The 23,518-nt window shown below is 42.7% G+C and overlaps 2 protein-coding genes across 3 annotated transcripts in view; both read right to left on the bottom strand.

Moving 5' to 3' along the window:
• Window positions 1–15,980, bottom strand: part of OSER1 (oxidative stress responsive serine rich 1) — a 313,341-nt gene extending 297,361 nt beyond the window's left edge. Inside the window, exon 1 of the mRNA XM_050806564.1 lies at window positions 15,971–15,980. The gene's annotated coding sequence lies outside the window, so the exon portion shown is untranslated. The remainder of the gene's footprint in view (window positions 1–15,970) is intronic.
• Window positions 1–21,752, bottom strand: part of SERINC3 (serine incorporator 3) — a 31,544-nt gene extending 9,792 nt beyond the window's left edge. For both annotated transcript variants that reach the window (XR_007729237.1, XM_050806520.1), the window contains exons 1-9: window positions 21,566–21,752; window positions 13,636–13,797; window positions 12,560–12,753; window positions 11,056–11,135; window positions 9,688–9,825; window positions 6,246–6,415; window positions 4,148–4,238; window positions 3,146–3,326; window positions 68–295 (exon numbers count right to left, since the gene is read on the bottom strand). Coding sequence is in view for 1 of the 2 variants with exons in the window: in XM_050806520.1 (XP_050662477.1) it covers window positions 68–295; window positions 3,146–3,326; window positions 4,148–4,238; window positions 6,246–6,415; window positions 9,688–9,825; window positions 11,056–11,135; window positions 12,560–12,753; window positions 13,636–13,797; window positions 21,566–21,604 (1,283 nt within the window). In the remaining variant the exon portion in view is untranslated. The remainder of the gene's footprint in view (window positions 1–67; window positions 296–3,145; window positions 3,327–4,147; window positions 4,239–6,245; window positions 6,416–9,687; window positions 9,826–11,055; window positions 11,136–12,559; window positions 12,754–13,635; window positions 13,798–21,565) is intronic.
• Between the last annotated feature and the right edge of the window lie 1,766 nt (window positions 21,753–23,518).

Below are 23,518 nucleotides of genomic sequence, written 5' to 3'. Positions count from 1 at the left end.
TGGATGAGATTTTATAGGCCATCCAAGGGTTTTATGATCTTCCGTCTGTTTTGTCTGTGTCTCCTACCTGTACCAGCTGGTCAGGGTCATCATGATGTACAAGGAAGCCAAGCAGAGCATGAGGTGGAATAAGGAGTAGCTATACTGCACTCCCTCTTTCTCGTTGTCCACAGCCCGTCGAGGCTGTCCATCTTCTTCATCACTGGCACCATTGGTAGTTGTATCACCAAGGATGACGCTGTCACTCCCTGACAGGGTCAGCTTGTCTACTTGGCTATTAGTGGAAGTGCGGATGCTGGAAAGTGATCCCAAGGAAGACAAATCAGAAAGGGGCCATGACAATGAACTGCTGCCACTGGCCTGTATACAAGACACTTACTGCTGAGCTGTTCCTACTTTGGAGACTGAAAGCTTTCTGAAGATCCTGCTTAAAGTTCTGAACTGCCGCCTGTCATCATAAGATTAATGGCACTGTCATCAGTTACTACTTGTTATGATGGCTTAATTGCTTAGGAGTTTCATAAAACACACTATGCTCTCAGTGTCTGTTTCCGTGACTTCACAAGTGCTGCTTCTATGATTGGAATGTACCATGCGCCAACCTCCTTCCAGCTAACTTACTCATCCTTCACTTCTCTGACTTGCTGTCATGTCCTCTGGAAGGCCTTCCCTGACATCACCCCTCACTAGCTACGTTATACAAGACACTCCTCCGACTTCCCACAGCTTCCTAGGCTTCCTTCTGTCACTGCACTTATCACTCCTGTCCTCCTTGCTATTCAAAGAATGCCTTAACAATGACCTTACTCTATGTATTTCCAGCACTACAGATGTTCACTAAAAGTTTGTTAAATGACTGAATAAAAATGAAAATACAAATAAAAGACAAAAATTACATGATCGTTTCAATAGACACAGAAAAAACATCTGACAAAATCCAATACCTTTCCATGATAAAAACAGCCAAAGTAGAACTGCCTCAAGCTGACAAAAGGAATAAAGGAAAAACCCAGAGCTAACATCATACTTAACAGTGAAAGACTAAAAACTTTTCCCCTGAGGTCAGGAACAAGACAAGGATCCTACTCTCACCATTTCTATCCAACAATGTAGTAAAGTTCTAGCCAGAGCAAGAAAAAGAGATAAACGGTATCCAGATTAGAAAAGAAGTAAAACTATCTCTATCTGTAGATTACCTCATCTTGTATATAGGAAATCCTATGGAATACATACACATGCGAACTATTAGAACCAATAAATAAGTTCACCGAAGTTGCAGGATACAAGATCAATATATAGAAATTAGGACTGGGTGTGGAGGCTCACGCCTGTAATCCCAACTACTTGAAAGGCTGAGGTGGGAGGATCGCTACGCTAGAGGACAGAAGCTCAAGACTGGCCAGTGCAACACAGCAAGACTGTTTCTGAAAAGATTAAAAATTAGCTGGGCATGATGGTGTGTGCCCGTCACACACCTGAGCCTACTCAGGAGGCTGAGGTGGGAGGATCACTTGAAACCAGGAGCTTGAGGCTGTAGTGAGCTATGATCACACCACTGCATTTCAGCCTGGGTGATAGAGCAAGACTTCTCTTTACACACACACACACACACACACACACAAATCAATTGTATTTCTTTCTTTTTGAGATGAGGGCTCACTCTGTCACCCAGGTAGACTGCAGTAGTGCAATCACGGCTCACTGCAGCCTTGACCTCCTGGGCTCAGTTGGTCCTCCCATCTCACCTCCCAAGTAGCTGGGACTACAGATTGCACCACCACACCTGGCAAATTTTTATAGAGATGGGGTCTTACTATCTTGCTCTGGCTGGTCTCAAACTCCAGGACTCAAGCGATCCTCCCACCTCAGCCTCCTAACGTGCTGGGAATATAGGCATGAGCCACCGTGCCTGGTCACCAATCATATCTCTATACACTAGCAATAAACAACCCAAAAGTTAAGCTAAGAAAACATATATTCATTTATAATACCATCAAAAAGAATAAAATGCTTGGAATTTAGCATAAAATGCTTAAAAACAAAATAAGTTTAAGATTTGTATACTAATAACTAACTATAAACCACTGAAAGAAATTAAAAACCTAAATAAATGATTTAAGTAAAGAAGACTTTAGTAAGTTATCTTCATGGTCACAGACTGGAAGCCTTAATATTGCTGAGATGACAGTACTCCCCATAAAAATCCCAACTACATTTTTTTTGCAGAAATCGACAAGCTGATCCTGAAATTCACATGGGAATGCAAAGGATCCATAACTGCCAAAACAATTTTGAAAAAGAACAAATTTGGAGGACTCATACTTCCTAATTTCAAAACTTACTACAGGCTGGGCATGGTGGCTCACACCTGTAATCCCAGCAATTTGGGAGGCCGAGGCAGGAGGATCACCTGAGGTCAGGAGTTCAAGACCAGCCTAGCCAACATGGTGAAACCCTATCTCTACTAAAAATACAAAAATTAACCAGGCATAGTGGCAGGTGCCTGTAATCCCAGGTACTCGGGAGCCTGAGGCAGAAGAATCGCTTGAACCCAGGTGGTGGAGATTGCAATGAGCTGAGATCGTGCCACTGTACTCTAGCCTAGGTGACAGAGCAAGACACTGTCTCAAAAAAAAAAAAAAAAAAAAAAAAAAAAAGGCCGGGCGCGGTGGCTCAAGCCTGTAATCCCAGCACTTTGGGAGGCCGAGACGGGTGGATCACGAGGTCAGGAGATCGAGACCATCCTGGCTAACACGGTGAAACCCCGTCTCTACTAAGAAATACAAAAAACTAGCCGGGCGAGGTGGCGGGCGCCTGTAGTCCCAGCTACTTGGGAGGCTGAGGCCGGAGAATGGCGTGAACCCGGGAGGCGGAGCTTGCAGTGAGCTGAGATCCGGCCACTGCACTCCAGCCTGGGCTACAGAGTGAGACTCTGTCTCAAAAAAAAAAAAAAAAAAAAAAAATATATATATATATATATATATATATATATGTACACAGCTCTGTAACTGACGCAAGTAAAGAATTTTTCATTAAAGGGAGTAAAGTTTTTTAATTTCTTATGCTGCTTTATGAGAGCAAAACAGTTTCTTCACTTTATTATCAACCTCCATGAAAATCTTGTTCTAACTACCTTTTAACTTACCTAGAATACAAAAGGCAGAGAACAAAGACAAACAGTCCAATAAAATTATCTGAATCCAGTAAAGACCCACTCTTTGATAGTGGAGTAGGGGTAGGGACCACAGCAGTTGAATTTCCAGGAGCCAGTGTTGGTGCAGTTATGCGTGTAATAAAGCTCATCAGGCTGGGGTTGCAGGAACGATCTGAAAATGAGAAAAATTTTATTATCCTTGGTTACAGCTCATCTTGTTTCAAGATAGGACTTGGGGAGTTCCTTACATATCATTCAGTCACGATGTGAAACATGGGAATGCTTTACTTAAAAAATCTGAAACTTAGCAGTCAGTAACACATTTGGTCACAATCAATGACTTAGAATTAGGAAACAAAGAAAAGAACAACAAATCTGTCAAATTCCATAAACATCATTATTGATTTTATTGGTTTTGTAGTTTGACTGACAAATCTTTTTAATTCTTTAAAAGAGTGCCAAGGTTTTAAGCACAGAAGTTTATCTCTATTTTGGTTTCTACATAGTTACTTAAGAACAAAAAATAAGTTATCATTGGTGGACGGGGGTTCTGCATTTATCGTTTTCCTTTAAAAGAAGCCCATAGAATATCCTCCTGAGAAACAATCCTACAATAACTACAAAATGAGATTTCCCACAGCTGTTTTTTCTAGAGCCCGTGACATCAAACTACAATTCAGTCAAAACAAAGGGCCAAAACAAGGCTGCCCTTGACCAGAGCTCTTAACTAGTTTGACTCAGCCTAGGTTAGGTAAAGCCTAGACCATCTGAAGGACTCTAACCCTTTAGGCTGTCAGTTATAAATAGCTATGAATAGATGTGGGGACTAAAACGTGAAAGGCAAATACCTACAAACCTACAGTGAACACTGTACGTTTAAGTTTTGTTTGCTTGTTTCACATTTGCTCTAGCTCTAGTTTTTATACCACCTCTGTAAGGGCTGATTTCCTACTTTCTTTTTATCAAAAAAATGTGTTATTGACGTTCCCTTACCAGGTTCATTGGACATGGCTGACCAGGTGAGGTACATAGTGTAGAGGGTGATGAGGGAGGACTGCAAGAGGCCGGAGCGAGGCTGGTGTTCCTATGGAATCAAAAGGAAAACAGTGGCAGAGGGACTGCCAAGGGCTGACTTTCCAAAATGCAGTACACTTCTCTGGGATTCATTCAACTATCAGTAACTGAGAACTTTCGGATTCTTCCTGAGAGTTGAAAGGTGACAAGTAACCTTTCAGTTCAGTTAGCTCGCAAAAGAACCCAGAAAGACGAAGCAAGTACTACTGGTTCTCAAGGCATTTCATGATCCTAGAAATTCCTGTTCATCACAGAAGGCCTTTGATTTTCTACTCCCTTGGTATAGTGAAAAGATTGAAGATCAGCTTTGCAACTAATTAGTAGCTGTGTAACACCTATCACTTCTTTGAGACTTGTTTTCTCACTTTTAAAAGGAAAGGTGATGTCTAGATAGAATTTTCATATTTCATATCTGTAACTCCATGAATTTTTTTAAACTTTTTTTTTTTTTTCCCGAGTCTTGCTCGAGAAACTCCATGAATTTTTTTAAACTTTTTTTTTTTTTTCCCGAGTCTTTTCCCGAGTCTTGGAGTCTTGCTCTTGTCACTCAGGCTGGAGTGAAGTGGTACAATCTCAGCTCACTGCAACTTCCTCCCGGGTTCAAGCTTTTCCTTGCCTCAGCCTCCTGAGTAGCTGGGATTACAGGTGCCCGCCACCACGCCTGGCTAATTTTTGTACTTTTAGTAGAGAAGGTGTTTCATCATGTTGGCCAGGCTGGTCTCGAGCTCCTGACCTCAGATGATCTGCCCACCTCGGCCTCCCAAAGTGCTGGAATTACAGGCATAAGCCATGGCGCCCAGTCGGAGTTTCGCTCTTGTTGCCCAGGCTGGAGCGCAATGGCGCAATCTCAGCTCACTGCAACTTCTGCCTCCAGGGTTCAGGCTATTCTCCTGCCCCTCAGCCTCCCAAGTAGTCTGGATTATAGGCATGCACCCCCATGCCAGGCTAATTTTGTATTTTTAGTAGAGATGACGTTTCACCATGTTGGTCAGGCTGATCTCAAACTCCTGACCTCGAAAGTGATCCACCCGCCTTGGCCTTCCAGAGTGCTGGGATTACAAGAGTTAAGCCACCACACGCAGCCTAAACTCTGGTATTTAAAACTCAAGAGCATGAGTTTTATTTTGAAATATTAAAATTAATTATTTTTCACAGTTTAATTCCCCTAAAATATCTTAGCTAATGACTCATAAGAATCATTTTCAGCCGCGTGCGGTGGCTCACGCCTATAATTCCAGCACTTTGGGAGGCTGAGATGGGTGGATCACCTGAGGTCACAAGTTCGAGACCAGACTGGCCAACATGGTAAAACCCCGTTTCAACTAAAAACACAAAAATTAGCCAGGCATGGTAGCAGGCGCCTATAATCCCAGCTACTCGTGGGGCCGAGGCAGGAGAATCACTTGAACCCGGGAGGTGGAGGTTGCAATGAGCCAAGATTGCACCATCGCACTCCAGCCTAGGGGACAAGAGTGAGACTTCATCTCAAAAAACAACAAAAAACGAAGACTCATTCCTGGCCAGGCGTGGTGGTTCATGCCTGTAATCCCAGCATCATGGGAGGCCGAGGCAGGTGGATCACGAGGTCAATAGTTTAGCCTGGCCAAGATGGTGAAACCCTATCTCTACTAAAAATACAAAAATTGGCCAGGCGTGGTGGTGGACGCCTGTAATCCCAGCTACTCAGGAGTCTGAGGCAGAGAACTGCTTGAACCCAGGAAGCAGAGGTTGCAGTGAGCCGAGATCATGCCACTGCACTCCAGCCTGGGCAACAGAGTGAGACTCCGTCCCAAAAAAAAAAAAAAAATTTTTTTTAATGATTGTGAAATTCATTTAAATTATGATATAGGCATGAAATAGTATACTGTTTACTTAAGTTATAATTATGAAGATTTTATAATATGGAAAAATGTTCAAGTGGATAAACTTAGACATAAATTCATAAGAAAGGGTACCTAGATTTTAAGCTTAGAATTAAAAACCTTTCACAGGAGGAAGTAGTAGTAAACAATCATACCTGAATTTTTGGGTGGATCGATATAATAGAAGCCACAACGCAAAGGATCAGGTTAATACTGATGAAGAACTTGTTTTCTGTGCAGCCATCTGGTTTGGTGTAGTATGTATAGAGCAGCCCAACACAGATGATTGACAGGATATAAAAGGCGCTTGTGAAAGACAGTAAAGCTGGAGAAAAGGAAACCAGTATGAATGATTCAACTGTAATAAACTAATAATGAAGGCGAATTTTCTTCCACTCCATATAAAAATGAGGAGACATTATTTCACTTTTCTGTGGTAAATTACAGTAAAATTACAAAGGCCTCAAGGTTAAAGTATCAAGATTGTATTCAATTGACTTGATGTTAAATTCCAAAATCCACCAAGCAACTGAATTCACTTCCTGAATTACCTAATTTGATTTCATGGGTTGATTACCAGACATTTGATCACTCCAGCTAGAGTGAACTGCTACCTGTATATTAATTAATGTGTATTGTGAGCTTTTCTTGGGAACCTAAATGATCCCTACACCCTCAAAATGACCCAGTTCACAGCAAGCTCCATGCCAGGATGGTGTTAGAGGAAAACAGAATAGACACACAGGTATTTTTTTATGACAGTTTTTTCCTCTATAGTCACTGGCTATCTAAACCTATTTCCCATCACGAACAATAAGACTACATCCCTGAACTGGAAAAGTGGCTCATTTGCTATTTTTTAATATCTAAAGTAATGGGTCCTTTCAATTCACACTGATAATCAACAATCAGCTGTGTTGGCTGAGCATGGTGGCTCACGCCTGCAATCCCAGCACTTTGGGAGGCTGAGGTGGGTGGATTGCTTGAGCCTGAGTTCCAGACCAGCCCTGGCAACATGACAAAATCCTGTCTCTACAAAAAATACAAAAATCAGCCAGGCCTAGTGGCATGAGGCTGTAGCCCCAGCTACTTGGGAAGCTAAGGTAGGGGGATTGCTTGAGCCCAGGACATAGAGGATGCAGTGAGTCGAGGTGGTGCCACTGCACTCCAGCTTCGACAACAGAACAAAACCCCATCTCAAACAACAAACAATTAGCTGTGTAGTTCTGAAAATTAGAAAACATGAAACAGCACATACAGTCCACTCAGACCAACTGCAAGAATCATGAGCTCAGTTAACCTGTATTCAAGTCAAAGCCCAGATGTAAGACAACTAGTTTCTACTTATCTCAATGAATTCTGCATGTCTAAAATTAAATGATGTACATTAAGTTATTAGCACACTTCTTAATGTTTTCCCATCTGAATATACAAGATTTTCTACACTTGTTATTATAAAGTATGACCAATTTGCAACTCATTAAATTCTTCTAGAGTTGTATGATCCAAAATGAATTAAAGAAAATAACAGCTGGGCATGGTGGCTCACGCTTGTAATCCTAACACTTTGGGAGGGCAAGACAGGTGGATCAATTGAGTCCAGGAGTTCCGGGGCAACATGGCAAAACCTTGTCTCTACAAAAAACACAAAAATTAGCTGGTCGTGGTGGTCTGGGCATGGTAGTGTGGGTATGGTGGTGTGCACCTGTAGTCCCAGCTACCTGGGAGGCTGAGATGGAGGACTGCTTGAGCCAGGAAGGCAGAGGTTGCAGTAAGCCATGATTGTGCCACTGTACTCCCAGCCTGAGTCACAGGGTGAGAGACCCAATCAAAAAAAAAAAAGAAAGAAAGAAAGAACAAAGAAAAGAAAAGAGAGAGAGAGAGAGAAAAGAAAAGAAAAGAAAAAAATAGATAAAAATAAAATTGTCATTACAAACAATTTAAATGACCAACACTAGGGTAAAGGTTAAATGAATTACGTATACTCTGCTATGGAATGCCATGGAATTGTATGGAATGGAATACCATGCAGCTTACAGTAAACTCCATGCCAGGAGCTTGAATGCAGGTTAAATGAGTAAGACATACCTACACTCGCTGGTAAGGAAGGATATTCATCATGTAGGAAATGAAAAGAGCCAAGTCATGGAACAATATACAATACAATCCTGTTTACATTTAAATACAAAAGCGAGGTGAATGCATAAATACATAAAGGTTCACAAGAGTGGCTACATCTGGAAAGGAAAATGGGTTGCAGATAGGTAGAGATTTGCATGTTTTAGTCTTTTTTTTTTCTTTTTTTTTGAGATGGAGTCTCGCTCTGTTGCCCAGGCTGGAGTGCAGTGGCCGGATCTCAGCTCACTGCAAGCTCCGCCTCCCAGGTTTACGCCATTCTCCTGCCTCAGCCTCCTGAGTAGCTGGGACTACAGGCGCTTGCCACCTTGCCCGGCTAGTTTTTTGTATTTTTAGTAGAGACAGGGTTTCACCGTGTTAGCCAGGATGGTCTCGATCTCCTGACCTCGTGATCCGCCCATCTCGGCCTCCCAAAGTGCTGGGATTACAGGTTTGAGCCACCGCGCCCAGCCATGTTTTAGTCTTTATAAAGTTATAAAGTGCTATCATTTGTCTTTATGGTAAACATAGTATTTAAAAAAATATGTAAATATTTTAAAAAATCAAATCAAATGAAAATAAAACTGGGCAATTCGACAGTATGTACTGAAAGCATTTAAAAATATTCATACACTTTGACTCTTCTATTTCTGGGAATTTGTCCTAAGGAAATAATCAGAAATGTGTGCAAATGTGTATCACAAGGTAGTTAGCGCTCTACCAGAGCCAAAATACATTCGCAACCTACTGTTAAATCCTACTCAGTCTAGAAATTTTAAGTGCCCCTTTTCCACCAGAAAGTTTTTCATAGCAGGTGTGGGGTCCCTTTCTGAATAAGGCCATAAGGACTACTCACTCCTATCCGCCTAAAGTAGGTGGGCAGCTGTCCCATATGTTGAACCCATCTGAGTTTCCTCTCCATGGAAACAAGGTTATCAAAACCAGAACTAAAGTCACTAAATATAACTGTTTTTCCTTATCTAAACACAAGGAATTACATTATGACTCTCAAAATAAATAAATTGGGAAAACCCAACGATTTATATTATCTGTGCTACTTTCTTCCAGTGATGCATATAATTCAGAGCCAAATTCAGGAAATTATAGATTTTTTTCCCTTTTATGTAATTTTATTATTATTTTGAGACAGGGTCTTGCTCTGTCACCCAGGCTGGAGTACAGCAGTGTGATGACAGCTTACCGCAGCTCTGAACCCCTGGGCTCCAGATTCTCCTGCCTTAGCCTTCTGAGTAGCTAGGACTATAGGTGTATGCCACCATGCCTGGCAATTTTTTTTTCTAATGTAAAGATGGAGTCTCAATATGCTGCCTAGGCTGGTCTTGAACTCCTGGATTCAAGCCATTCTCCTACCTTGGACTCTGTCGCTGAGGACTATAGCTGCTGGGACTATAATCATGATTTTTATTGTACACCCTGCTTAATGTAGCAGTATGGCTAACATAGGTGAGTAGAGATACCTACCGGCATACCACAACCTTGGGTTTCCTTCTTCCATTCGATTTACCCATGATTCATTCCAAGAATGAGCAAAGTCTACCAACAGCACCAGCTGAATGAGGATGAAGAGGGCGGCCCCTATCATGCCAGCAACAAACCAGACTACAAGAACCAAGAGAACAAGTTATTCTCTACCATAGAGTAACATTTCAGAAGATCCAACATTCTGAAAGGATTTCAATTAAAACAAGAGAGAGGTGGTAGACATTCTGTCTCTAGCAGTACAGCAAGATTCCAAACTCAAAGGATTCTTAAAAGCATTCTACTGGTTTTCAGACCTTTTAAAATACGTTTTAGCTTGTGCCAAGGGGAGCCTGGGACCTGAGTTCCAAATGATACTATAAGTCTTTTCTTTTAGAGGTGGGAAAATCATAGTAGAAATCTAAAGATGTCACCTGATGCATGCTAAGGAAGTAGGTTAAGACAGATACGGGAGCACAAGAGTTCTAAGTCCTTATTTTGACAGGCTCTCTGATTAGCTTTGTATTGCATCAAGTGAGAACACAAACTATTAAGATATTGCCAAAAGATTAACATACGGTTCCAGAAAACCTGAGAGGTGCAGTGAATGCCTCCTGACTTCAAAACCACATATTAATGAGTAGCAGCCAGGCATGGTGGCTGACACCTGTAATCCTAGCACTTCGGGAGGCTGAGGCAAGTGGATCACGAGGTCAGGAGTTCAAGACCAGCCTGGCCAAGATGGTGAAATCCCGTCTCTACCTAAAATACAAAAACTAGCTGGGCGTGGTGGCAGTGGGCGCCTGTAACCCCAGCTACTTGGGAGACTAAGGCAGAGAACTGCTTGAATCCAGGAGGCGGAGGTTGCAGTGAGCTGAGATCATGCAACTGCACTCCAGCCTGAGAGACAAGAGAGATGCAGATACTAAGTCCTATTAATTGGATACCATCTCATTTAATTGTCAGTTCTGCAAAAACAGTAATTAAAATGTAGGTTTCTTTCTTTCTTTTTTTTGAGACAGAGTCTTGATCTTCACCCAGGCTGGAGTGCAGTAGCACGATATTGGCACACTGCAACCTCTGCCTCCCAGGTTCAAGCAATTTTGCTTCCTCAGCCTCCTGAGTACCTGGAATTACGGGTGTGCACCACCATGCCTGGCTAATTTTTGTATTTTCAGTAGAGACAGGGCTTCACCATATTGGCCAGGTTGGTCTCAAACTCCTGACCTCAGGTGATCCGCCCACCTTGGCCTCCCAAAGTGCTGAGCTTACAGGCATGAGCCACTGTGCCCGGCCTAAAATGTAGCTTTAACTCAATCATCTATAAAGTTTATATAGTTTAAAATTAACCCCCTCAAAGGTGAACTCTACCTGAGCTGAAATAGCCCCCAGGGATGTAGAAAGATCCAACCATGATTCCAATAAGGGCAGCAATTTTGAAGAACCAAAACCTATTAAAATATAAAAATGCATTTATGAAATGCTAAACTTTTTCACTATTATACTGAGAAAAATTCATTTCTGAAATGCAAAAATAATAGCTTAATAGCTTTTTCCCCCCAACATGATTGTCTATTTTCTTCATTTGACTACTCATTTAATAGGCTAATTTATTTAATATTTCACACAATTAAAGGACAACATTAGCATAGAGGACAAATCACTCACATTTATTACCAGAGAAAACTGAAAATTTAGAGTCGCCCTACTTTTACCACTTAAAGGTAGGCATTTTTCTATCATTCTGGGAGTTCTAAAATAACAGTGTTAGGTACACACAGAGCCATTAACTGTAAGGTCTGAATGAAAAGTAATCACAAATCCTCTGCTTACAATACAGGGCACAGATACCTTGCCCACAATGACACAGCTCATCACTGGCACCTGATTTTCAGTTCATGATCTTTAGTGACTGCCTTGTATGGCAGAGTGGAAAGAACAAGGCTTTGGAGCTAGACAGATCTAAGTTTCAATCTTAGCTCCAACCTCCAACTGGTTAACAGGTCTCAGGCAATTTACTAACCCCTCTGCAATTCAGTTACTGCATCTGTAAAAAGGGGATTATAATACATATTAAGTTTACAAAACGCCATTCAGTCTTTTGAGAATTAGAAATATGGCTGGGCACGGGGCTCACGCCTGTAAGCCCAGCACTTCAGGAGGCAAAGGCGGGCGGATCACCTGAGGTCTGGAGTTCTAGACCAGCCTGGCCAACACGGTGAAACCCCATCTCTACTAAAAATACAAAAATTAGCCAGGTATGGTGGCAGGTGCCTATAATCCCAGCTACTAGGGAGGCTGAGGCAGGAGAATCAGTTGAACCCGGGAGGGGAAGGTTGCAGTGAGCCGAGATCTCCAGCCTGGGTGACAAGAGTGAAACTCCATGTCCAAAAACAAAAACAAAACAACAAAAAAAAAGGGAGACAATTGGAAACATAGGTAAAAGGTGGTCAGGAGTCAGAAGCAATAGAATATGTAAATCAGTAGCACATATATATTCACTGACTTCTTGTACACTGTTTAACTTTATCGGGTACCTGTTTATCTTTAAACAACGGAAAAAAGAAAGTGTGTGTCTATGTAGTATCTAGCATAGTGCTTCAACTATTTAACAGGTGTTCAACAAAAATCTAAGAACATGAAGCAAAGGAATTTAAGAGAAGAAAATAAAAAGACAAGACTCCCTATCCCCTCCATGTTACAGCAATCTAACTGAAAATGACATTAAAAAATTTCACATGCATAATAGACCAGAAATATATCTGAGTCACTCATTTACATATTCCATTGATTCCATCAGAATGGCAATATTAACTGCTGAAGGGAAGGAAGAGCCACACCATAATGTAACCAGTTAATCATAAATCTAACATACCCATTGTGTACTGCTGCTCGGGGATCTTTACTTGTTTTTACTTTCAACATGAGCAGAGAAAAGACAAAGAAAAAGATGGCCATTGCAAAGCTGATCCGATACACAGCTTTATAACCAACCAGCACATCACAATCTTTATCTGCATTTATATCAGCCTCATGGATTTTAAATCCCCCTTCACAAAATCCAGGAATCTGGAAAAAAGCAATTTCAGTGTTATCAGAATATTTATATTTAGACAGAGACTCTACCCCACCGCAGGAAAGACTGGATTTAGAAAATTAACTACTTCAACAACTGCGAGACTGACTATGGAATTTTTCTCTGTCTTCCGATGCATTTACAATCTTGTTACCAAACAGTATAAATAACTTGTATTTTAAAAATATAAATGCTCGTTCGGCTGGGCAAAGTGGCTCACGCCTGTAATCCCAGTACTTTGGGAGGCTGAGGTGGTTGGATCATGAGGTCAGGAGTTCAAGACCACCCCTGGCCAGCATGGTGAAACCCCGTTTCTACTAAAAATACAAAAAATTAGCTAGGCATGGTAGTGCATGCCTATAATCCCAGCTACTTGGGAGGCTGAGGCAAGAGAATTGCTTGAACCCGGGAAGTGGAGGTTGCAGTGAGCCAAGATCCTGTTGCTGCACTCCAGCCTGGGCAACAGAGTGAGACTTTGTTTCACAAAAATATGCTCTCTCTTCTTTGTTCTTTTAGGCTGAAGAGGCTGTGTGCCACTTTCCCGTGAGATTTTCCAGCTACCACTGAGTCCTTCCAGAGGTGAAGAACTAGTCCAGTTTAGATGCTTCAACCTTTAACACATAAGGAAAGAAAATGTTTTGGAGGCACTCTTTTAATGTTTTCTCTCAGTTGCTCGACTGGAGCCTAAAGATGTTCATTCTGTATTTCCGGAAAAGGACTAACGTCCTCATATTTCTGTGTTCTGACCATACCCTGTATAAGTAAAAAATCTCCAAATTACAATGAACTTGATTAACAATGAAGAATTAAACTAGAATTTTGCAAAACATAAAAATAAAAATAACCAATACATTAAGGGCATTGTTACTTCTTACCTTCTTCAGGTACGTTTCCATCTCTTTTCTCTGCATGATATAGGATACAACAGTGCTCAGTAGGAGAATGAAAGCATAAATGAGGCGAGTCAACGTGGAATTCTTACTGTTAGGACAGCAACTACACAGCAAACATGAGGCACCGCTGCAGAGGCATGGAACCTGGAATGAGCACACCATGGAATGAGACACACCATGGTCACCTGAGAAAGCGAGGCAAATCAGGGCCTTACAGTTTTTTTTTTTTTTTTTTTTTTTTTTTTGAGACGGAGTCTCGCGCGCGTTCAGTAGACTCCTTTATGACACAGACGTCACAGAAGAGAAAGCGAGGCAAATCAGGCCTTACAGTTTTAACTGAGAGAATCATGGCTGGGAGGAAGTGGTTAAAAGTACGGGCTCTGGGCCGGGTGCGGTGGCTAACGCCTGTAATCCCAGCACTTTGGGAGGCCGAGGCGGGCGGATCACGAGGTCAGGAGATTGAGACCACCCTGGCTAACATGGTGAAACCCCGTCTCTACTAAAAAAGACAAAAAAATTAGCTGGGTGTGGTGGCGGGCACCTGTAGTCTCAGCTACTGGGGCGGCTGAGGAAGGAGAATGGCGTGAACCCGGGAGGCGGAGCTTGCAGTGAGCCGAGATTCCGCCACTGCACTCCAGCCTGGGCAACAAGAGTGAGACTCCGTCTCAAAAAATTAAAAAAATAAAAAAGTATGGACTCTGGAGTAAATATTATTTCTACCACTTTTTATCCCAGCAAGTTACGTACTCTAACCCCATTTCACCATCTGTAAAACGAACTCAATGATAGAATTTTCCTCCCTCAGACTGCTGTATTAAATAAGCACCTCAACACTACCTGAAACATATTAACAGCTCAATAAATGTTAATTAAATTCTGAGAGCAGAATTGTGCCACTGCATTCCAAGCCTGGGCGACAGACTGAGACTCCGTCTCAAAAAAAAGAGTAACCTAGATCTTTAGTCTGCTAAAATCTGTTAATGACCACACTACATGAAAGAAGATATAATTTTATTTCTTTTTTTTTTGAGACAGGGTCACACTCTGTCACCCAGGCTGGAGTGCAGTAACACCATTTCAGCTCACTGCAACCTCACCCTCCTGGGTTCAAGCAATTCTCCTACCTCAGCCTCTCCAGTAGCTGGGATTACAGGGATTACAGACACGTGCCACCATGCCTGGCTAATTTTTTTTTTTTTTTTTGAGACGGAGTCTAGCTCTGTCGCCCAGGCTGGAGTGCAGTGGCCGGATCTCAGCTCACTGCAAGCTCCACCTCCCGGGTTTACGCCATTCTCCTGCCTCAGCCTCCCGCGCATCTGGGACTACAGGCGCCCGCCACCTCGCCCGGCTAGTTTTTTATGTATTTTTTAGTAGATACGGGGTTTCACTGTGTTAGCCAGGATGGTCTCGATCTCCTGACCTCGTGATCCGCCCGTCTCGGCCTCCCAAAGTGCTGGGATTACAGGCTTGAGCCACCGCGCCCGGCCGCCTGGCTAATTTTTATGTAGCGACGGGGTTTCACCATGTTGGCCAGGCTGGTCTCAAACTCCTGACCTCAAGTGATCCGCCCGCCTCGGCCTCCCAAAGTGCTGGGATTACAGGCGTGAGCCACTGCAGCCAGGATTTGTTTAGTTTTGTTTTGTTTTAAAGACACAAGGTGTCACTCTGTTGCCCAACCTAGAGCACAGTTGTGTGATCATAGCTCACTGCAGCATCAAACTCCTGGGCTCAAGCAATCCTCTGGCCTCAGCCTCCTGAGTACAAGCAAGCACCACCATGCCCAGCTAAGAGAGGATATAATTTGAGTCACTACGCTTGATTAGGAAACTGCCTGAAAAAAAACATTGCTCTGAGGGGTGACATTATCAAGTCATATTACAAGGACAGGCTAATTCAGAATTAGCAGATGTAAACAATGGATAACTCTGGCCTTAAAATATGGTCCCAGGAATAATCTTCATTTTTTATAGATGGTATCTTGTGTGCACTTTATGATAATTTTGTGTGGTCTGCAGCAAGGTGCTAACATTCATTCTAAAAAAGTTCAGTTTTCTCATCTGTAAAAACGAGCATAATACCACCTACTCGAACATGGTTACTGAGTAAACAATGAGATGGTGTCAGGAATATGAAGCACCTAGCATAATGCCTGACATATATATCAGGCTCAATATATCATGGTAGCCATTATTATTTGTAATTGCAATAGCAATGGGAAATTGACCAGCCAGTCTATCTCCATCCAATTCTTAACTACAGTATAGGCCAAACACTGCAGAGGCATGTCCTCCACAAATTCTTATGTTGAAGTCCTAATCCCCAATACCTCAGAATGTATCCTTACTTGGTCATTGCAGATGTAGTAAGTTAAGATGAGGTTATATGGAGTAGAGTGAGCAGCTAATCCAATATGACTGTGTCCTTCTAAAAAGGGGAAAATGGGACAAAGACTGCCAGCAAACCAAAAAAAAAAAAAAAAAAAAAAAAAACTAGGGGAGAGGCATAATACAGATTCTCTCTCACCAGCCTTAGAAGTAACCAACCCTGCTGACACCTTCATCCCAGACTTCCAGCCTCTAGAATTCAGAGATAAGAAATCACGAGGGGAGATCGAGACCATTTAAGCCACCCTAGTCTGTGTAGTACTTTGTTATGAAGCGGAGCCTGGCAAACTAAGCCTAAGCGAGACTCCATCTCAAAAAAAAAAAAAAAAAAAAAAAAAAAGAATCACTTACCTATAGTTGTCTTAAGAATGTAAATATCTCGAAGGGGAGACTATCTTTACAATGTTACATCCTTTGTAGCTTTACATAGCAGGTACTCAGTAAATATCTGTGCGACAAATCTGTCCTACTATATGTTATGTCATGTTCCCATTTCAGTAAATGACAACTCTATTCTTCCTGTTGCTTGGGCCCAAAGTCTGGAGTCATCCTGAATGCCTTCCCTTTTCCTAAAATCCTCATCCAATTTGTCAGTACATCAGCTCTATCCTTAAAATATATCCAGAATCTGACCATTTTCACAGTACCCTTAGCTATCACCTTTGTCCAAGCCACAACTATTATCTCTCATCTGGAATAAGTTCAAAAGCTCCCATCTCACAGCTGTAGGGATCCATTCAGAAGCTCTGAGTTGGCCGGTACAGTGGCTCACGCCTGTAATCCTAGCACTTTGGGAAGCCAAGGCAGGCAGATCACCTGAGGTCAAGAGTTCAAGACCTGCCAGGCCAACACAGTGAAATCCCATCTCTACTAAAAATGCAAAATATTAACCTAACGTGGTGGCACATGCCTGTAATCCCAGCTACTAGGGAGGCTGAGGCAGGAGAATCACTTGAACCCGATAAGCAGAGGTTGCAGTGAGCCAAGATGGCGCCACTGCACTCCAGTCTGGGCAAGAGTGAGACTCAGTCTCAAAAAAAAAAAAAAAAAAAAAAAAAAAAGCTCTGAGTTGTTATAAAGATTATTTTAAGCTGAAGGCATCTGAGCTTCAACAGATGCAGGAAAAAGAAAAAAAAAAAGCCTTCTGGGAGCTTCTCTTGTCTGACTAAAAGCAGCAACTTCTGGGAAATGAGGCTGCCATAAAGTCCCTCTCCAGAGAAGTTTTAAGGCCATGAAGAAGCTCGAAAGACCTGCCATACCTGCATAAACAAGTACTACCACAAACTTTCTTTTTTTTTTTTTTTTGAGACGGAGTCTTGCTGTGTCGCCCAGGCTGGAGTGCAGTGGCCGGATCTCAGCTCACTGCAAGCTCCGCCTCCCGGGTTCACGCCATTCTCCTGCCTCAGCCTCCTGAGTAGCTGGGACTACAGGCGCCCGTCACCTCGCCCGGCTAGTTTTTTTGTATTTTTTAGAGATGGGGTTTCACCGTGTTAGCCAGGATGGTCTCGATCTCCTGACCTCGTGATCCACCCGTCTCGGCCTCCCAAAGTGCTGGGATTACAGGCTTGAACCACCGCACCCAGCCAACCACAAACTTTCTTATTTCCTATTCTCCTAAAAACAAACTTGTCTTTCCTAAGGAAACCTATTTGCTCTTCTCATAGAAGCCTTTCTCCCAGCTTCCTTTTTCCTACTAAATTAGAAAGTCTTGGCCAGATGCACTGGCTCACACCTGTAATCCCAGCACTTTAGGAAGCTGAGGCGGGCAGATCACCTGAGGTCGGGAGTTCAAGACCAGCCTGACCAACATGGAGAAACCTCATCTCTACTAAAAATACAAAATTAGCTGGGTGTGGTGGCCCATGCCTGTAATCCCAGTTACTTGGGAGGCTGAGGCAGGAGAATCGCTTGAACCTGGGAGGTAGAGACTGCAGTGAGTTGAGATCCTACCATTGCACTCCAGCCTGGGCAACAAGAGTGAAACTTGGTCTCAAAAAGGAAAAAAAGAAAAAAAAGAAAGCCTCAAGTTCTAACCACCCCCTTTGAGTTACTATTACTGAGCACTCCTGTGTGAACATGTCTTGCATGCATAAACTCTTGTTCCTCTAAATAATCTGTTTTGTCAGTTAAATTCACAAGCCCTAGAAACAGAACCCAAAAGGTTGGAGGAAGATTTTTCCCTGCCTACACTGCTTTACCCTTACTTTTCTACCATCTATTCTCCACACAGCAACGATAATCCACCTTGTCAAAACACAGGCCCAGATCATATCACTCCTTTTTTCAAACTCTGTAATAGATTCCCATATAAGAGTAAAAGCCAAAGTCCTTAAAAACCTACAAGACCATATAACGGGTATCAACATGATTTTGCTCTCTACCTTTCTGATTTCACTCTCTATTATTCTTTCCCTTACTCATTCCACTCTCTGGTATATAGAACTCCTTACTGTTTCTATTGAATAAAAGGGATTAATGAAATATAAAGACACCATATAGATAGAAATGCCTGGATGGCATCAGTTCAAATCTTAGCTTTCAATCAAAGCCAAAATGCATTTCAAGTTATCATGATAGAAAAAAATGTTTCAAATTAACAATTCACTCCTTAACTAATGACTTTCGTAACTATATTTTTAAAGAATGTATGTTGTAAATAGTGATTTTGAACCACTAGCGGATTGTAAAAATCAACTCACCAGGATTTTTTTTTTTTTGAGATGGAATCTCGCTCTGTTACCAGGCTGGAGTGCAATGGCGTGATCTCAGCTCATTGTTAACCTCATCCTCCCCGGTTCAAGCGATTCTCTTGCCTCTGCCTCCTGAGTAACGGGGACTACAGGCGCGCACCACCATGCACCCAGCTAATTTTTATATTTTTAGTAGAGACAGGGTTTCAGCATGTTGGCCATGATGGTTTCGATCTCTTGACCTTGTGATCCACCCGCCTCGGCCTCCCAAAGTGCTGGGATTACAGGCATGAGCCACCACTCCCGGCCTTCAACTCACCAGGATTTTCTAATGTGATAGAAGATAAAAGGGAAATTGTACAGTAGATGGTATAGGATTATTTCATAAACCTTTGTCTCCATATAGGTGCATCAGATCAATTATGTACAATCTTTCTTTAGGTCAAGGTCAGAAAAATTAGAAAACCACTGCTCTCAAGAAAGCCCTTAAAAATGAAACACTCTTTTGATTTAGGACCAACAACTCTAAAATACATTCTGTTCCTAAGAAATAGTGGAATGAAGCCAGGCATGGTGCCACACACCTGTAGTCCCAGCTACTGGGGAGGCCGAGGTGGGAGATCACTTGAATCCAGGAGTTCAAGGCTGCAATGAGCTATGACTGAGCCACAGCACGCCAGCCTGGGTGACAGCAAAACTGTCCCCCTCCAAAAAAAAAAAAAAAAAAAAAAAAAGGAGAAAGAGCTGAAACAGAATCCCTGGTGTAATACTGTGAAATATAAGTACGTTTAGTTCCCATTTCCTGGCATACAATTTCTAAAATCCTTGGAATAACCAGTGTCTTTTTGTATGCTAATGAGATGACTGGTGACTGGCAGTCCCTAGGTAAGCTTCATGATGGGGGAGGGTCATAGGAGGAGGTTGGGATTTTTCAGTCTCACCCCTGAACCTCCAACTGAAGGTTAGGCCAGTCACCAAAAGCCAATGATTCAATGAATGCTGACTACATAATGAAGACTGCATAAAAGCCCAAAAGGACAAAGTTCAGAAGAACTTTTGGCTGGGCATGGTGGCTCACACCCCAGGAGTTCGAGACCAGCCTGGCCAACGTAGTGAAATCCCGTCTCTACCAAAAATACAAAAATTAGCTGGGCGTGGTGGCCCACACCTATAATCCCCGCTACTTGAAAGGCTGAGACATGAGAATCGCTTGAACCCAGGAGGCAGAGGTTGAAGAGAGCCAAGATGGTGCCACTGCCCCAGACAGAGCATGGAAGCTCCAGACCCCTTCCCCTATACCTTGTCTTACATATCACTTCATCTGTATCTTTAAAAATATATTAATAGTAGCCATAAAAAAGAAGAAGATCATGTCCTTTGCAGTAACAAAGATGCAGCTGGAGGCCACTATCCCAAGTGAATTAATACAGAAACAGAAAACCAAATACAGCATATTCTTGCTTACGAGTGGGACCTAACACTGGGAACACAGACACAAAGATGGCAACAATAAACACTAGAGATTCCACGAGTGGGGAAGGGGGGGAGGGGCAGGGGTTGAAAAACTACCTATTGGATACTGTGTTCCGGCTTGGGCAACGGAATCATTAGAAGCCCAAACCTCAGGATAAGGCAATATACCCCTGTAACAAAACTGCGTATGTACCCTCTGAATCTAAAATTAAAAATATATAAATACACAAAATAAAATAGTTTTATAACAAACCAGTAAACATGTTGCCTTGAGTTTTGTGACCACATTAATCAAAGCCAAGGAGGGAGGTCATGGAAACTCTGATTTATAGGTGGCCGGTCAGAAGCACAGGTAAAACAACCTGAGGCTTGCCATTGACACAGAAAGTGGGCACAGTCTTGTGAGACTGAGCCCTCAACTTGTGTGATTTGATGCTATCTCCAAGTAGAGAGCTTCGGAATTGACTTGTAGGGCATCCCCTGCAGAGCGACTGTTTGCCTGATGTTTGGGAGAAAATCCCCACACACCACGTATCTGGTGTCAAAAGTGTGTTGTGAGTGCAGCAGGAGAAAACTGAGTGTGCTTTTTCTACACACTTGGTCAATTACATCAGCTGGAGAATGAGGAATCAAGGAATCACGCTACTCTGAAGAGGGTAAATGAGGGAACTCAGCATATTCTTTTATAGGCCCCAAAATTTTCTCTTTAAAATGTTTACAGTTTACTAGGTGATTAAACCCATTTACTCACTTCACTGTCACAAACGTTCTCGAAGAGAGGAATGCTGGGGTGATTATCCTCGGATAAATGACTTATAGCAGTCCCAAAATATTCAGGCCCTGGTTTCCAATTTTGAGTAACAATCTAAGGCCTTCTTTCCCTTGCACCAGAACTGCAGACAAGTCTCCGCTAAAATCCCAGCTTTGCCACATACTCTGCAGTTTTGGCAAATCCCGTGATAGGGGATAAAAATGTTACTTGAGCCACCCAGAATTAAAAGATGGCACCTTAAGAGGTGCTTCGGGAGGAACCGGAGCTCCCGCGCTGGGAGCTCTCATTCCTTGGTCCCACTCCAGCTCCGGAGGAACCCGCAGTCAGGAAGCCTCGCAGGGCGGAGCCATCCGAATTGTAAACAATGGCGGCCGACCTCCTCCGTTTCCCGAGGAACCCAGAGGGCGAGACGCCTGATCCCGACCTAAGGGTATCGCGGATTTGGATTTGGGTCTGGGGCCCCGGACACCCTGTGTAGCCCAGGGCCTCCTGACATCCCGAGGGCCTCTGGAGCCAAGGCCCGTGCAGGTCTGGGTTTGAGGCCTTTCCCCACAAACCGCAGGTCCGGCGAGGACTCGGGACCCCGAACTCACCCAGCTGGCGAGGGAGAAGACACCCAGGACAGCCCCCATGGTGACGCCAGTGATGGAGGTGGCAGGTCCTGAGGCTGCTTTCTAATGCGGTGGTAAGTGCCAGCTGAGGCGTCTCCCCAGAAACGCGACGGTTCCTCAAGCCGGAAACTTGGCCCTCCACCGGCGCACTGATGCGTCACGGCGTGGCCCCGCCCACCGTCCACGACCGAAGCGGCCGAGCCGGGGGCGGGGGGGGGGTGGGGGGCCTGTCATTGGCTGAGGGTGCGCCTGTCATTGGCTGAGGGGGAAGGTGGGGCTAAACCATCCTGGGATTGCAGGAACTGGGAAGGTGTCATTCCTTATATCATTTGTATTCATTGTGCAAAGATCTGGAAGTTACAGAAGTGTACAGAGAGGCACGGTATCTACGCTCAGAATTTATTCTCTAGTTAAGAGATCTGACACCATGCCCCAATGTAATGAATACGATGAAGCAGTATGGGGCAATAGGCTTTCAATAAAGGTGTATTTAGTGCCTACTATTGTAAGGGGAAAGTAATTTAGTTGGGCAGTAGTCTTGGAAGACTTCTCAGAAAGATTTATTTTTTAATCTGCGAACCAAAGGATGAGTCCAAATTAACCAAGAAACGATGGGAATCGTTTCCTAAAATGTGGGATGCACCCCATTTGAGAAAAATGAAAGGCTCTAAGGGTGCATGAACAGAACATTAAGCGATATTAAACAGCAGAATGAGAACGTCCCATTTCAAACCAATAGGCTAGTTGTTTTAGGCCAGTATGGTATTTAACATTTTTCTAATGTTTATCTCCCTTTTTAACACAGTAAGGGCTTCATTTTCCAAATCTCTCAAACAGGCAACCATGCCTGCAGTTTAAAAATATTGTTTTGTTTTGAGGTGTGTGTTTGCAATAACCTTTTCATTTCTACCAAGCAATGCTGATTTCTCATTTAACCAGTGATGTAAATATTCCTTTCAAAACACATGTCAAATTTGAGAGTTCACTTAAAGAAGAAAATGAAAACATTATTTACTTACATATATAATAGTTTAGTTGGAATGTGGCAAACGATGATGTCTGGACGATGAGGTGTCACTCTTCTCCTGTGGTGTGTTAATCTTCCCTGATTGATAAAACTCCCTGGAAGGGGAGTCGTAATTAAATTCCTTCTGGATTATCAGCCTTTAGTCTGATAAAGGAAATTCATGAAAAGCCCTTCTGTCCATGAGCGGTTCTCATGGACAGAGGAATCATCATACCAGTGTGGCATATTTGGGGATGTTATTTCCTGGATTCCTTGAAAATGTATTCCAAATTCATCTTTTACAGAAATGGAATGAGGCTCAAAGTGTGCCCAAGGCCATGAAAAGTGTTGATGAAAGAAGAAAGAAAACTACTCACATTTAATAATTCCTACCTCTCTTTTCCCAGATCCCTCTCCTCACCGCACATACACAAATACCAGTTCAAATCAGGTTGCTTCAGGACCAGTGCACTTTCCAGGGAGCCCTTAACATTCTTGCTTCTTTCTGTCTGAGTATTGTTGGTCTGGACTTAAGAGAGCTAAGACTGTGATAAATTTTATAGATCAAATTCTACCAGAAACATACCTGTAGTCAAAAAGAATTAGGTTTATTTAGCTTGTTCAGAAAGGGAAAACACATACCAAAGAAAACATAGGGTGTCTTGGTAAGAGGTAACTGCGGATAACTTATTTTAGGATTTGGGTTTATGCTGGGTAACTAAATCCAAGGAGAGTTTAAGGAAGTGGAGAACAGTTTTGGATTGGACACAGTCAAGGAGTAGAGGCAATTCAGTGATCAGTTATCTTACATATTTTTATCCGGGAGGTAGAAGGATTAAAACAAGGCTAGATTTGTTCTTGGAAAAGAAGCAAAACCCACTCATATTAGTCAGAATTGGAAGATGTTGAGTCCTATTTGTGGTACCAGA

The sequence above is a fragment of the Macaca thibetana genome, chromosome 10 (assembly GCF_024542745.1).
Source record: "Macaca thibetana thibetana isolate TM-01 chromosome 10, ASM2454274v1, whole genome shotgun sequence".
NCBI classification, from domain to species: Eukaryota; Metazoa; Chordata; class Mammalia; order Primates; family Cercopithecidae; genus Macaca; species Macaca thibetana.
This window is presented reverse-complemented; position numbering and strand designations above follow the sequence as displayed.